The 15,428-nt window shown below is 46.9% G+C and overlaps 2 protein-coding genes across 2 annotated transcripts in view; one reads left to right on the top strand and one right to left on the bottom strand.

Moving 5' to 3' along the window:
- Positions 1-6,794: 6,794 nt before the first annotated feature.
- Toll-7 (Toll-like receptor 7) lies at positions 6,795-12,939 on the bottom strand. Its single transcript, XM_078196864.1, has one exon. The coding sequence runs from the start codon at positions 12,259-12,261 to the stop codon at positions 8,164-8,166; it is 4,098 nt and encodes a 1,365-aa protein (XP_078052990.1). The 5' UTR covers positions 12,262-12,939; the 3' UTR covers positions 6,795-8,163.
- Positions 12,940-13,672: 733 nt separating this feature from the next.
- LOC144478706 (uncharacterized) overlaps positions 13,673-15,428 on the top strand; it is a 16,677-nt gene continuing 14,921 nt past the window's right edge. Inside the window, exons 1-3 of the mRNA XM_078196865.1 lie at positions 13,673-13,903; positions 14,774-15,214; positions 15,337-15,427. Of these exons, the coding sequence (XP_078052991.1) occupies positions 13,837-13,903; positions 14,774-15,214; positions 15,337-15,427 (599 nt within the window). The 5' untranslated portion in view covers positions 13,673-13,836. The remainder of the gene's footprint in view (positions 13,904-14,773; positions 15,215-15,336; position 15,428) is intronic.

Consider the following 15,428-nt stretch of genomic DNA (forward strand, 5'->3'; position numbering starts at 1 on the left):
CATCTTTTAGCTTTTAGAATAATCCCTTTCCGGTTCGTAAACATATCATATCGGGTTACAAGCCTTAGATATTCTCTATACAGGTCCACTGTTGGAATAATTTATAAATGCTGCCGTTCACAGTACTCTATCTTGCAGATTGAAACGTGACGGTTTCGGAAATACTCGTTGTATCGATTTATTGCTTTAAGAAAGTAGCACAGACTTTCAACCCTTGAACTCGATGGCTAGATGATTGAACAGTATTGATACGAATATTAGTCAACAATATTTAGTTACGTGTTAATAACTGTTTATTATGCACATCAGTTTATACCTACCACTATCTTGAATCATTATCAATTCACTTCGTGTCAATTTTATGCTATCAAATATTAGTATTCCATTCCATCAAAAAAGAACTTCGTACAATTGATTACTCATCTTCACTACTGTTTTATTTTTAATAAGTTCAACATATTATAAAACAAAATCTTTAAATTCTTTAAACGTTTTCGCTGTTTTTACTTTGACATTAATTTCCACCTTTAATTTCCATTGTCTACTATTACAACAAATGAATATTATTCAACGAGTACTATAACAATATCAAAGAATTAATCAAATGATTTTCCTTATGTTGCTTAATTCTAATATTTAGGTAAGCAATGGATCAAGAATTGCTTGTATCTGTTTTGTGTAAATAAATCTATAAAATCCGCAGTGTAATATAATTATTACACAGTGATTATTACACCGTAACAGACATTAAGTTCCCTATTTTTATTCCACGAGAGAAATTGCCAAGCGCATCGTTGCGTGAAACATCGTTATGTATAGCGTTATAGCTTTTGTGTGACAAACGTGTTCCTCACCGTATATGTCTCGTGGGTATTAGCATTCACAAATTGTAAGTTGTCGAATGATGGAACAAGTTTTGTGTTTCTTTCGACCCGTAATCGAATTGAATGTCTCGTTCGGATGAAAGAGGAACGTTCACGCGAACAATAGGACACAATTCGAGCAATCGAACACGGGTCCCCGTCGCACCGATTCTCTCGTCCAGCAAAATTTGTAGGATTCTTCCCGGAGAATAAGGGAAGCGAAGAACACCGACAGAGAGATTAGTATCGAAAGTTTCGTTCGCAGAAATCTCGCGACGGACTTTTCCGAAAATATTGAACCGCGCGGTGATCGCAACTTGTAGCATATTTTATTCAGGTCACGCGGAGTTTCCTCATTTTTTTTTTTCATGGTCGAATCGGTACCACGACGTACGTTGTTCCTAGTCTACAAGATGACGAAGTACCGCATTAGTTTGCATTGCGACCGGCTCGCGTTCACGTCTGCCTCTGCATAATTTTTAATTACTTCTTCTTTCTAATTAATCCCGAAAGCAGACATGAAACTAATGGCATTAATATAAACTGGCAACGTATCCTGATTCAAGAACGCGCAACGATAATGCACTAGTGAAATATGATTTTACGAGAAACATTGTATGCATCGATCGTTTCGATAACTGCATCGAACCGATGTGACATCCGGTCTAACATTATGGAATCCGTAGAATGCAACATGATAGAATGTATGATGCAGAAAGTTTTATTGCCTTGCAGTTTTATTGCAAGTTTTATTGAGGAAAGTTTTATTACCGCCGATTCCATTTCATGAAAAGAAGCGTTTTGAATGGCAAAGGGCGCTGATATTCGTAAACATCCACTTTGAAATTAAAAGCCGTTGCACAGCCCCGAGAGATTGCATCAAAGATTTATTATTTCTTATGTCCGATTCGAGTTTTCAGAGAACTGAAAGTGAATTTCCGAATGTATCATGGCTATTCTCTCCGGGCTATTCGTTCACGTTTTACTGTAATTAAATCAACGATTTGCCCCGAATTCAGGACACGACCGGCTATATGCGATGCTATGTTCCTCCACACACAAGCGCACATGTACACGCGGGGGCATGTAACGTTACACACAAACTCGCCGCGCGCACACAGATGCAGACAGGGCTATGTAAACGTTTGCATACATAGGCATGTAGAGGTATGCCAAGGATGCATCTTCCTCAATGGTCGAATGTATAAGTCAAGATTGCATGCGATGGAACAAATTTCGTACCGGGAGCCGTCAAAAAAATTCGCCGTTGCTCGCCGGAATACGTCAAATGCTTCAGCGGTAGTTTTTATTTACCGATGGCTAGTGCTCGGGTATATTTTAAGAGCCACCGGAACGTCCTCCGTGTTTATGCCCGGTACTTGGTTCGTTTAACGCTGCCGAATGTTCAATAATTGGCACGAGAAAGAATCGCGTGTGCCTCTCGAATATGTTTTTTTTTTCCTTCCGATGCATCACACCGTCATCCGCGTACGCGTGCACGTACACGCGTGTACCGGCCTATGTATTTTTCCCGATTGAAAATGTTTGGTATCGTTATTATTCGGTTGCGCGATGCGCCGAATATTCGCTGAATTCGACGCGAATGCGAACAAGGGACGGCCTGAATGGTGATGGTTTAGTGAGAAACAAAACGGAACACAATAACGCTGGAGGACCGATTCTCCGATGCTTTCCATCTCTGACTTTGGTCAAACTCCCCGGTTGACAATTAGCGGGAAAACTGATCGAAAATAAATTCAATTCTCTGTTCGCGGAACAGTGAATGCATACTTGCGGTGAATAAAACGCGTGCGGCACCCATGTGTCGTGACCTATTCCATTCGACCCCCTGTTCCCGTCATTTCCGGCGCGCGGCGCGGCGCGGCGCCGTTCCGAAACGATGAATTTGAAAACGAAAACGGAATGGGAAAAAAAAAGGGGGAAAGGAGTACGGAGTGGACGACGCGACGCATCGTTGCAAAACGGCTGTAAATAATTCTTGGCCCCCGGAACGGAACCGCCGTCGGTCAGTAATTACACGAAAAGCATTTCAAACGCAGCGCAGTTAATGCGATCAACTGAAATTGAAAAATAACGTTCCCTCTCCGATCCGTTTATTTCCCGTTTACAATGAAGCCGGGGGTAAACATGTCGGGACACCGGGGCTAACAACTACCGGAGAGTTTCTCTACGGTCGCCGTGGCTCATGCAACAGATAATAGCGTTGCAAATAAATCTGAGGGAGTGAGCCGGTCGTTATTGTGTCCGATCTTTTCAGTTACGATTCTACGCGGATCACTGCACTCGAGTCCCCGCAACGAGTTCCTGAATGTATGGGTGGTCGATACACGCGGCCGTTGGGTGGCTACCTGGACACGACGCGACGCGACGTTTGCGGCCAGGTATCTACCCCATGGGCAGAAAGAAACGAGGGAAGGAAGGAAAAAAGTGGTCGTCGCTGCGTGGCAGTTGGTATCTGCTCGTGGCGTCGACCAGTCTACCCTAGCATTGTTGCGGCTTGTCATTGAGGGGGTGTGAGCAGAGGGACGTGAGAAGTCAGGAGGTATACAGGGGGAAGGGGGGCTGAGGGGGCTGGGGGGAGAGGAGGAGAAGGCAGGAGGAGGGCGACCGGTGAACGTGGAAAGTAGGTAGGGTAGGTGGGCTAAGACTCTCTCGGCAAAGGTACCTCAAAAAGGTAGAGGAAGGCGGGAGAGAACGCGAGAAGGGAACTCGACGAAGTAAATATGCGACAAGTTAGCATCCGCGTATAAATCTAGCGGCGCTCACGGTGACAGGTCACGCAGCGGAGCCTTCTAGTTTAGATCGGGGCTCCCGTTCCATTTACCCACCTCATTGAAGGCGTACGTACGCGCATGTTTTGCGCGGACGTGCACGTCCCCGTCCACGATCACGACCACGACCACGACCACGACCACGTTCACGAAATCCCGGAGTTTTATGCAGTCCCGCGATCCCATCGGGATAATTGTGAAACGTCATGGGACAGAGTGGACGGCCGGTTGGCGGAGGGCAGAGAAAGAGAGGAGGGCGGAAGGTTAGGGCATGAGTTGGCAGTTCAAAGAGCAGCCGACTTTTTCTGTTCGGAAATCCTTTTGTGCTCGTTTCCAAAGAAGCACGTTGACGGAAAAAGAGACACGGTCGCTCGTAAATCTAACTCACAATTAAGAATTAAAGGAACTGTTACTCGGCCCCGGAGTTATATAGGGAGGGGAGAACACTTGGAAAAGGGATGCCCAAATGTCAAGATAGGATCGCGTGCAGACATGTGGTATTCGCATTGTTGTTCTCCTCGTCGTCTTTGCCGTTGTAGTTGTAGTCGTAGGATGTTGTAGCCGTAGTTGTCGTACCGTGTACCGGCAGAAAAATAGAAAAGGAGAGGAAGGAGAGGAGAACGAGTGCAACGGCAGCGGCAACGACAGCGACAGTGACGACGGTGGTGGCAGTTTTCGCGAAATTACTGGGTTCAGCGGCGTACGTTTAACGGGTGCCAGTACAGGATAAAGGGTGAGGGATCGCGGTATGGTGTTGGTTGATAGGGGACGAAGCGACGGGGGTTGGCAGCCGGGTTCGTATGTATGCGCCAGTAGAAAGCACAGGTAACGGCGCAGGTGGCGCGACGGGGCGAGTCGCGCTAACTTCTCTCTGCAAACATGGCAGTCGTCACGCAAGTCACAAAACCCGCCAACGATATCGCGGCTTTCGAACTCGCCAACAAATACTAGGAAAACGAGTATTCGAAAGCCATTACACGCAATGGCCAACGACTATCGTTCGTTGCCGGCCGTTAGACCCGCAAAGGACAGGAGGATCTAATATTTCTAACGTGTCGGGGCTATACGTATAGTATACGCCGTTCTATATGCAACTTAGGCCGGCAGATATGTTTTAAGTTTTTGCCGGGATTCGACGACGTTGACCGATCGTAAAAGCGATTTCACTGGCACGGCACACAGAGAACGGCCGACAAAAAAGATTGGAACCAGATCTTGAGGCCTGGCAGTGCAGCGATACGAGCAGAGGCGTAGGCCGGGCGGTTGAACGTGCCCTGCGAAATTGATTCCATTATCGATCGGCCGGGCAGGGCACAGAAAGCCGGGAAATTGCTGGTATTTTGTTATCGTTCGTTATCGTACGTTATCGTCGCGCGCGACTCGGATATCTATGCATACATCCTACCTAGGAAGCGTAGGTATGCGAGTATGTAAATGAGACTCTCTGCGCACTGGATGCAGGCCAATGTCCTGCTGGTTGCGCCATTGGGATCGAGCGATCTTCAAGGCCGTCAATTGCTCAGCTTTAGTCCTCAATGGTGTTTCGCAAGAACGACCCATATAACGAACTTGACGCGACGCGTGGCGCCCACCCTCCTTTGATCTCCGGTGAAAGGTGCTCTCGCGAATCTCGAGGACGCTCGACCGTTTTATCGTGAGTTCCCTTTCTCCTGAATTGCGTCGTGCAGTGAGAGCAAACCTCGTGGAATCGACCCGCCTTGCCGCCGCTCTTACCACGATACGGAACGGAACGGAACGGAAATTGGTGCGACCGTGTGATACCGCAAAGATTGGCGCGCCGAGCGCCCGTAGACTCGATCCCTGCCAGCGCTAGATCCGATCACGTGGCCAGCTAAGTATGGTGTAAGTAATTACAGTTGTACTTACATTCCGCGGGAACCGAGAAAACTGGTTTCGTACGGACTTGCCCACTCGAGATCTCGATTGCAGGAGCACCGCGGAAATCATATTTTTGCGAAATATTTATAAGACGGCCGGGGCTCTGAACGACACCTGGATCGCTTTGCCCGGAAAAAAAAGAACGAGCGGCAAAGTATACACCGAGATTTCCATCGGCACTTACGCAAACTATGCGTCTCGGAACTTTACCGGTAAACTTTCCGGGCCGGTTTTATTTCCTATACTCGTAGTCTCACTAGGCGAAATAAAAAGAGCTGCATTAGCTGGATGCGGATGTTCTGCGCTTCTTTTTTTCCTATTACCGTCCTATAAACGGCGCGTTTAAACTTTCAAGAACAGAAACTTTCTCGGGGAATTGGTATCGAACGGAAGTAATTTCTTGTGTGAATGCGCAACCCGACCCGACGCAATCCTCGCACGACCCTTTACCGGGGTCTCGCGTCGCATTCCCCGCGACAACCAGAGCCCGACGATTTTCACCTGTTTGTCCGTTGAAAGAAACAGATTTTCCAAATAGAAACATTGGTCTCCGTGGTACGTGCAGGCTGCGGTAGTGGTGTAGGCCCATTAATAATGTAAGTGTGCAGATGGTGTGCAGTGAGTGCGCGGTGGCGCTGACTAGGATCAATGTTCCGTTCGCAATCTATATAGTATATAGTACAGTATATGTAACGATAACCGGCTGTACGAGAAACAACACCGTTACACAGGTTATTTCCACAGAATATATTTGCAAATATTCTGATCAAACGTGGGATAGAATAGATACATTCGAAAGCAAACAAAGGCGAGGTTCGCCCGGGATTGCGTATTCTTCGAGTTCTGCGAACTGTAATTCTTCGAAAAATAGGTTCCGGTTTGATTTAGTCCGAAATATATTGAAATCGATCTTCGTTGTTACAATAGAACGCGTACAAGCGCTTCAAACGCGCAAGCATATCGAAAAATTAACTTGAAAAAATCAAGAAAAGTCACAAAATCTCGAAATTTAATCGAATTAATTATAAATTATACGGGCAGCGAGTATCGCGAAAAAGAACATCCGGGAAGATAATACTGAACTTAAAAACATGAAGATTTAGATCGATTCTCTAACAATAGAAATAGGAACGGCGAACGGTGAACGATGATAGCGATAATATAATGTACGCGGCCGGCGGTTCTAACATAATTTTCGGGCAGACAGGATGGGGTTCATTAATCAGATATACGATTCGCAGGTGTATAATAATAACGTATTTTATAAATTTATTCACAAGATTTAAATAAATCAAGTATACAGTTAAGTTTACGACGCATGCGCTAAAATGCGTGTCTCTGTGTTCACGGTGTCGCGGGCGCATGCTTTTTTCGCTTCTCACTCTTAATTATCGTTTTTTTGTTGTCATTCTTACGCGATGAATAATATCTTACACGAGGCGACGTCCGAGATATACATATTTACATATCATACAACATTCGGATTGGACATATAAAATTACAAAAAGGTCACTCTACCTAGTCGAGAATTGAAAATTGAAGCTAAAACTTTCTACCGCGGCGGAACTCGTACGCCAGATCGACGTTATCGTTTTTGTTGGTATTATAGTTATGTACAATGTACATACGTACACATATACGCCTGACGCGCGTATACAGCTTGCGGCCCTATTTACATATTGCGCATTTTTTCTCGTTTTTCATTTTATAATAAATATGTACACGCGTGGAAACGAATCGCCGTTTTAAGACGATTACCCGGCGATTTTTCGCGCAAAGGAGACGGCTTGTTTATACTTTATTGCACAGTGAAAAGTCGTCAAGCGAAGTGGAAGAGGGAATAGAAGAGTCCCAGTCGGACTAGGTTCTCGCGAGACGCCATTCAGAAATTCACATAGTACAGTATTGCGCGCGCGCAATCTGTTCTCGAAGAGAGCGAGCGAGAAAGAGAGAAGAGAGAACAGGGAGGGAGAGAGAGAGAGAGAGAGAGAGAGAGAGAGAGAAAGAGAGAGGAAGAGAGAGAACGAGAGAGATGTAGGTTGTGGTTCTGATATCTAGCAAAGAAGGATGAAAGACAACAAAAGAGAGGGAAAGGGTGGAGGAAATAGAGCGAACGCAAGGGAGAAAAGGAAACGGTACAAGTGGAAAAGTGGACAATCACGCTTTTACCGATGAAACAAAGCAACAGCGAGCATACTCGACGGGTAGAGAAAGGAATCGTCGCAAACAAATATTTCCAAAGTAGTTATCGGTGCACGGCTAATCGTATGTACCATCGCGAGACTACCCCGTCGTGTGTTCCCGTCGCGGGAAGGCCGTATAACAAAGCGAAAGCTCGATAATCTTTAGAGGTACCAACACGAAATTTTTTCGTTTATCCCGTAACCTCCGATACTCGATACACGAATTGTAATCGAAAATATATCTATCATTTATCAACTATCCAAGGTTATCGCGTTGATCACGATCAGAAAAAAACTTGGGAAATATCTGTCGCCGTCACCGTGAGTATACGTCAATCCCTCCCCTTTGCGGCGCGGACACGAAAAGCGGGAGAAGCTTTTTCCAACGGGGAAATGTATCACAAGCAGAAGACAATTCGCGCGGAGCTAGACGAGATAGGCCTGGCCGGAAGATGGTGGCGGCGGCGGTGGCGGCGGTTGTTGCTGTCTCCAGGCAGTTCTCTCCAGCGTCGAATAATCCGAGTCGATGGACGAGTATATGTGTTCGGACAGCGGTCTCCTGTGATCCTCGCTGCTGCCGCTGCTCACCGTCGTGTTCGTGGCGATGAGATTGCTACCTGGTACAGTAACCGCATCTCGGTAGGCGTGATTGACGGTCAGCCTAGGCTGCGGCGATGAAGGTGGCAGTTGCTGTTGCGGCATTGAAACCGTGCCGCAGGAATAGGCGGGCGGCGCATGCTGCAACATTAATGCGGTTGTTGGGGACGAGTCTTTGAAGAAAGTCCTCTGCCTCTCTTGCGCTCGCAGCGTCGACATGGTCGTCTTCTCGCTGCCGACACCGTCCAGGGTGTACGTATTGATGTTGCGTTTGTAAACGAGCGGCGACGATTTGTTCTCCATGGATATGTCTCCCATATTCGCCGGTGGTATCGCGTATCTCAGACGCTCCCAGAACCTCTTCTCGCCCCACGTGAGTATCGCCGCCGCGGTTCGCAGGTACGGCCGCAGCTCGGGATCGCGTTCCACTTCCGGACATGCATGACCAGCCTGTACAACGATCAACTGAGTGGTCCGGCCGCGGAGCGCCTCGTGAAGCGCCGCACGGAACTCGAACCGCGACCATTCGGTTTGCAAGAAATTACGAGTTAGAACTATCAATACTCTACGGGACGCATCGACCGCTTCCAGGACGACCGGTGCCGGGGCTGAACTACGGAGTACACAAGGCAGATCGCGATGGTGTAGACAGAGTCTCAGACCGGCGGTGCCGTGCTCGAGTTCCACGGCCAACGAGTGAAGCACGAAGTCCTCGTCGTTCGGACTATAACAGACGTAACAATCGTACTGACGTTCCCTGTCGCCGTCGCAGCACGATGTCATCGGCGCGGCCGACGGTATCGTCGCCGTACCCGTCGATTTACCGGGTTTCGCGCGCAAGAATCGTAATCCGTACTTCGAGTAAGCCCAAGCACCGACCGGCTCGCGGAATATAAACGCAAGTACTATGATTACCAAGAGAACCAGCACCGCCGACAGTGTGGCGGCAACGTGGGGCAAATAATCGGATAACATGATACTCTCGATCACGCCGCCCTCGGAAAAGTAATCCGAACAGACCGTCTCGTTGACGTTCAAACGACGCCTGTAAGCTGGTCTCGCGTCGCCGCCGTAATAGCACCAAACGTCGCTCGCGTCCACGATCTTGTGAGCATTGTCCGAAACCCAACCCGACAACTCCTGCAAGAATTTACACCGGCAAGACCATGGATTACCGCCTAAAGACAGTTCGACTAGCCGCGCGTTCAGGTTGACAAGCCAGACCGGGAAGGTTACCAATCGGTTACCGCTCAGTCTCAATATCTCCAGGGAATGCAACTTCCAGAACGTCAGGTTACCGATATATCCTATCACGTTGTTCTGCAGATACAATTCGCGCAGATGCGAAAGATGCTCGAACTCGAAACCCTTCAGCTCGCGTATTCTATTGTCCTCTAGATGAAGTATCTGTAGATTGTTCAAACCGTTGAACGTACGGTTCTGTATCGACTCGATGCTGCTAGCGTTCACGTAAAGTACACGCATATTCTTGCGTCCAATAAACACGTGGTTTTGCAACTCGCGTAACACGTTACCGTCCAGATAGACCTCGGTCGCGTCCATCGGTATCCGCCGTGGTATCTCTTCGACTCCGAGGCCGGAACAATCCACAGCGTTCGTATTCCAAGTGCGATCGTTGTAACACTTACAGCCAGCCGGGCAGGTCATCTCGCAGTCGCACGCGTCGAAGTCACAGCAATGACAGAGGGCGAAACAATGGGCCTCGTAACGGCAAAGGAATTGTTCCGATCGGGCCGTGGAGGCGGGCACGTTGGCGACGCCACGTGGGCCGGAAATGCGGCACATCACATTGTCGAGATCCATGATGCGCGGATATTCTCGGGTCGACGTTTGATTGTTGATCGCCGGCAGCCAGTCCATTGAGCAGTTGCAGTTGAACGGGTTGCTGCCGATGTAGAACTCCGGCAGCGGTCGATGCTCTGGGACTTTAGTCAACAGCAACGAAGTCAATTCCATTGTCTCGATCATGTTCGCGTACATGTCGACTCTGGTTAGGTTTACCTTGTCGACGAAGGTATTGGGTCGTACGACGCTAATGTAATTATTATTTATAAAGAGGAGCTCGACGCTATCGGGCACCGACAGCGGAGACAGCTCCGTGATGCGATTATGACTGGCGTCCAAGGTTCTCACTTTCGAATCGCGAATCTCGTAGTAGTTTCCCAGGCTCTCGATGAAATTGCCGTGTATGTCCAGCCATTTCAGGTTCCCCGGTATGAACGCGTAGTCGAACCATTCGATATGATTCTCCGAAAGATTTAGCATCAACAAGCTGGTAACGCTGGTGAACACGCCGTTGATGTCCGACAGGAAGTTCCCGTCCAATCGTATCGCCTCCAGCCGTAAATTCCTCTCGAACGCGTGTCTCTCGACGTGCTGCACTTTGTTTCGGGCGAGATTCAAGATCTGCAGGTTCGGCAGGTCCCAGAGCATCCCGCGCGACAGATTCCCGATCTCGTTCCCGATCAATCGGAGACCGGTTAGCTGATGAAGATTGCGGAACGAGCCGTTGTGAAAATCGCTGATCCGGTTCTCGCCGAGGTCGAGGGTTTTCAAGAAAGCGAGGTCGCGGAGCGCGTCGGGTACAGCGGTGAGCTCGTTACCGCTCAGATCCAACTCCTTCAAATCGGAACAGTTGCGAAACGCGAGCGGGTCGATGCTCGCTACAGAATTGCCGGACAACGTCAGGCGGTTTAGAACGAACAAGCCGTTAAAAAGTCGTTCTCCCACGGTGTGAAGCTTGTTGTCGGACAGCTCGAGGGTGTGCAAATTGTGGAGCGGAAAAAACGTGTCGCTCTCGATACGATCTATGGAATTCTTTCGTAAATCGAGTATCTGCAGGCAGAAAAGATCTTCGAACATACGCGCGTCGATGTGCGTCAATAAATTGTAGGACAGGTCGAGAACGATCAGACGGATCAGACCGAGGAACGTGGTTTCGTCGACTTGGTCGCTGCCGAGCCGATTACCGGCCAGATTGAGGACCTGCAGCTGCTCGAGTCGAGTGAATATACCCTTCGGCAGGTCGCGGAGGCCATTGTACGCCAGGTGTATCTCTCGGAGGTCCCTCGTGTTGGCGAACAGCCCTTCGGGCAATGAGTCCAGGGAGTTATAACTCGCGTTGAAAGTACGCAGAACGGTCAGCCCGGTGAGCGCGTCACTGGCAATTTCTACGATCGCGTTCCGCTGCAGGTGCAGCTCTTGCAGTTGCCGCAGACCAGCCAGCGGACTGTTCTGGGGCAACTGTGTAATCTCGTTCCGGGACAAATCCAGAACCCGTACGTCCGCGCGACAGGCCTCGGTGGTTTCGTTGGGTGGTAGGTCCTGGCGGCTCAGCCCGATGTCATTGGTGTCGCGCAGTCGGTTCCCGGTAAGGTTCAGCGTCTGAAGATTATCCAGTCCGCAAAGGAGATTCGCTGGAAGCGTATGCAAATTGCTCTCGACAATTTCCAAGGTGTGAAGCTCCCTCAGACCGAGAAACGAGTCGGGCGCGAACTCGAGAATCCGACCAGCACCCCAGGCGGAATTGAAGGTCTGCATGGTTAGACGTTTCAGCTCGAGAAGCGGTTGGAAAGCACCTTCGGGTACACGCAACACTTTACAGCCATCCACGTGCAGATCGTGCAAACTGGTCAAACGTTGCCAGCTTTGCGCGTTGAACGTGCTTTCGAAATGATGGACGTCGCTGCACCGTATTCGCAGCTTGAGGGCCCCGTCAAGGGACGGCACGAGGCTTGTGATCGCGGCAGGATCCAATACTCTGAGGGTGCAGTCCGCGGAACGGGTGTCGTTGCCACCCTCGGACAACCACTTGCAAGAGGCTCCGGCTGATTCCGAGAGTATGGTCGATGCGAGGCAGAGGAAAGCCGCGTTAATCAGCGTCAGAAAAATATAGTTGGCTGTCATCTTGGGATCGTCGCAGGGGATAGTTGTACGTAGCTCCCTTGGCTTCTCCGAGTTAGGCTCCGCTGATTTTATATCACTTTCGGAATACAGGGATACTATTTCGCACCCTTGCTCACCCCTTCCTCACGGACACACTGGCACATCGACGACACACGCACGCACATACACACGCGGAACGAGTGCGAGCGCGCGCGCGCTCATGCACCTCCTATCACGTAAGTACGGACCGGCCCATTTCTCTTGCCCTTTATTCGTAGTTGGCTGGTGGCGAGCCACCCTGCCCTACGTTCCTCCACTGTGTCTCACTCGCGGATCTTTTCGATTTACTTGACTCGATGTCTTTCTGCCGTTCGCGGTTTCGATCCCTCTCCCGTCGCTAACTAAGGTTCTACATACGCCCTCGTTGCTTGCACTACTCTCTACGTTGGTCGCACAGTCGCGGCAAGTAGTACGAACACGCTTTAGCGAAGCGACAGAACGAAAACAGTCTGTGCAAACCCGTATCGGCGAAGCGACCGTGCACCACCGTACACACTCGCCTCGCATCAAGCACTAGCACTGATCCAGCAGACCGCTGTGCGCGCATCATCGGCATTCCCGACCGTTCCTTTTCGATTTCTATATCCGACGGCAGAGGCCGCCACTTTATTAGAATTCCCTGCAGAGGCCGGCGCGAACAACACCAGAACGCGAACCGTAACGTTAAGTCCATATGCTCGTTGGTATGTGCACCGGTTTTTCTGTGCTCTTTGCCGATTGGTGCACTTTTTCCCTACTTCACCACCAACCGTACCACGACAATATGCATACCAGGCGGTCGCAGAGTATTCTGATCGATATATAAATTTTCAATGTGAAACGGTATAGAGGTTCCTTGACGGGCATCGGGTTTGTGTACACGTAATTTACACTGATTTCAAGAATCCTTATGCATTGTATCGTTTCAATGACACGATTTTCGTAAATTTTGCCTAAATCGATTGTCAGTTTCTTTCAAAGCAATCACTTCGATAGAAACGTTGGTGTACTTTTATAGTTGGAGAATTTATGAAAAATGATTAATATAATTTCTTGTAAAACTATCGTTACACTCTGAAATACATACATGTGTACATACATCTGAAATATGTTACGAAATATATCTCAGTTCGAACACGTTAACAAAATTTTACGAATCGTACATTCGTCATACCGTTCTCTGTGCTTACATATTTTTCTGTAATCAAATAATCAAATATTTTTATATATAAACCAAGCGACGCTACACTTATTATTTCAATTCTAAACCTTCCAAGAAAAAGGCAAAGAATACATTTTTCTAATAATGTTTACACGCCCGCATACCATGTATGCCATCTAGGGAGAGTGTTCAAAATGTAAAGTTACGTAGCGTCGCTACTGTCCTTATAGAGTTGCAATTGGTGGAAGCCGAGGGTAGCGACCAGTTCAATTTCAGCAGAAGCTTACGTTGGACGCATTTGTGACGCGTTGTTGCAAGAGTTCTGTTTAACACCTGTTTTCTTTGAAGAGTATACGTAAATTGTTGGTCGAAACTGGTTTTATCTAGCTAACAAAATGAGATTAGTGTGTCTATTTGGCATTTTCCTGACTATAGCAGTCTGCAGCATTGCGAGGAACGATGGTAAGTGTAAAAGTTTCTTGCCGTATTGCTTTCGTAGAGTCTATTATCGTTTCGTGTCTCTAAGAATGCCTAACACGTATAAGACATTCTCTGTAAAATCTTTCGGCATATAGTTTGTCTGATATACCGTTCACACGTGTGGAAAGTAAACTATACACGCTACCTGATGAGGTGAAAGGATGCGGAAGAATGATATTCTACCAATCTTGTAATTTTACGCAGCGATCACGAACGTTTGTTTGCACTAACACCAAACAATCTTCCGCTATATCGTTCGAAGCCTCTAGAAACATAGACGTATTTGATTTCGTTTCGTAGTTTAATGATTTCTAATAGCTTGTTTCGAATTTCTTGGTTTATTACGACGTTCTCTGATGCTTTTCCATAGAGGTTTAGTACTATTATTGATTTTGTGTAACTTTCATATTCTACGGTCACGTACACACTATTATATCTTATAGTTCGGCCAGTACGTAAGACTGGCGTTGGTTTGTATAACAGCATATCGTGCTTTCAAGAATCCTAAGACATTCTAATAAATGATACAACATTTTGAGTTTTAAAATTTGTTACCCCTATGTTTTTTTAACATTGTTCTTACATATTGAAACATACAATGTATCAACAAATAATAATTTATTACGCGATATTTTTTACTAGCATTGTTGAATAAATACATTTCACAAACTTAAAGAGTACAAACACAATAAAATTAATCATTCAATTTTATTTTCTATAGAAATAACGTGTTAGTGAAGAGAATTTATTGTTTGCGTAATTTTAATTTTTAGCTAATGTGTAAATATTATGAATGACGACATGAATGATTACCCATATTAATGATCTATGTCCTGTTAATTCTTTACACAGCTGCTCCGACAAATGAAGGAAATATACCTGTGAACAGTCAAACACAAATTACTACAGAGCCTGGAAAGCCTGTAACTTCAGGAAGTCCTACTGCAATTTCTTCCCATACTTCTCTAGATACAATTAATGTTACTACTCCGATAGTTAATACCACTACTACTACTATTCCTGATGTTAAAACTACCAATGCTACTAAAACTAATACTTCCGAGATAACTACTCCTTTACCGACAATTGCAACAAAACCGACAACTGCAACAACTAAAATACCATCAACTACATCTAATAAACCTACTGAAAAACCAATAATTAGTACTACTAGTAGCACTACTAGTAAACTGACTACCGTTTCACCAGCAACTGTTACAACAGCAATTCCAGTGTCAACAAAGGAAGCTCTTCCTCACAATGAACGGCAGTTTGATGGTCTCAGTTTCGTAGGTAAATATTTTATATCAATTCTTATTCTATTCAAAGGTAAATTACATTTAAAAAGTTATTTGGGGGAAAGCATAATATAAATAGTTTTCTATGGTTGCATCATGTGCTTTACATTTTTGTAGGTGGCATCATTTTAATCATATGCTTGATGGCAATTGGTATATTCTCCCACAAGTGTTATGGAACATTGAAGGAAAGAAACTACCTACTACTA

The sequence above is a fragment of the Augochlora pura genome, chromosome 3, assembly GCF_028453695.1.
Source record: "Augochlora pura isolate Apur16 chromosome 3, APUR_v2.2.1, whole genome shotgun sequence".
In the NCBI taxonomy this organism is placed as follows: Eukaryota; Metazoa; Arthropoda; class Insecta; order Hymenoptera; family Halictidae; genus Augochlora; species Augochlora pura.

Excerpts from the sequence above, each read along its gene's own strand:
- Toll-7 (XM_078196864.1), bottom strand. The coding sequence starts at position 12,261 with ATGACAGCCAACTATATTTTTCTGACGCTGATTAACGCGGCTTTCCTC.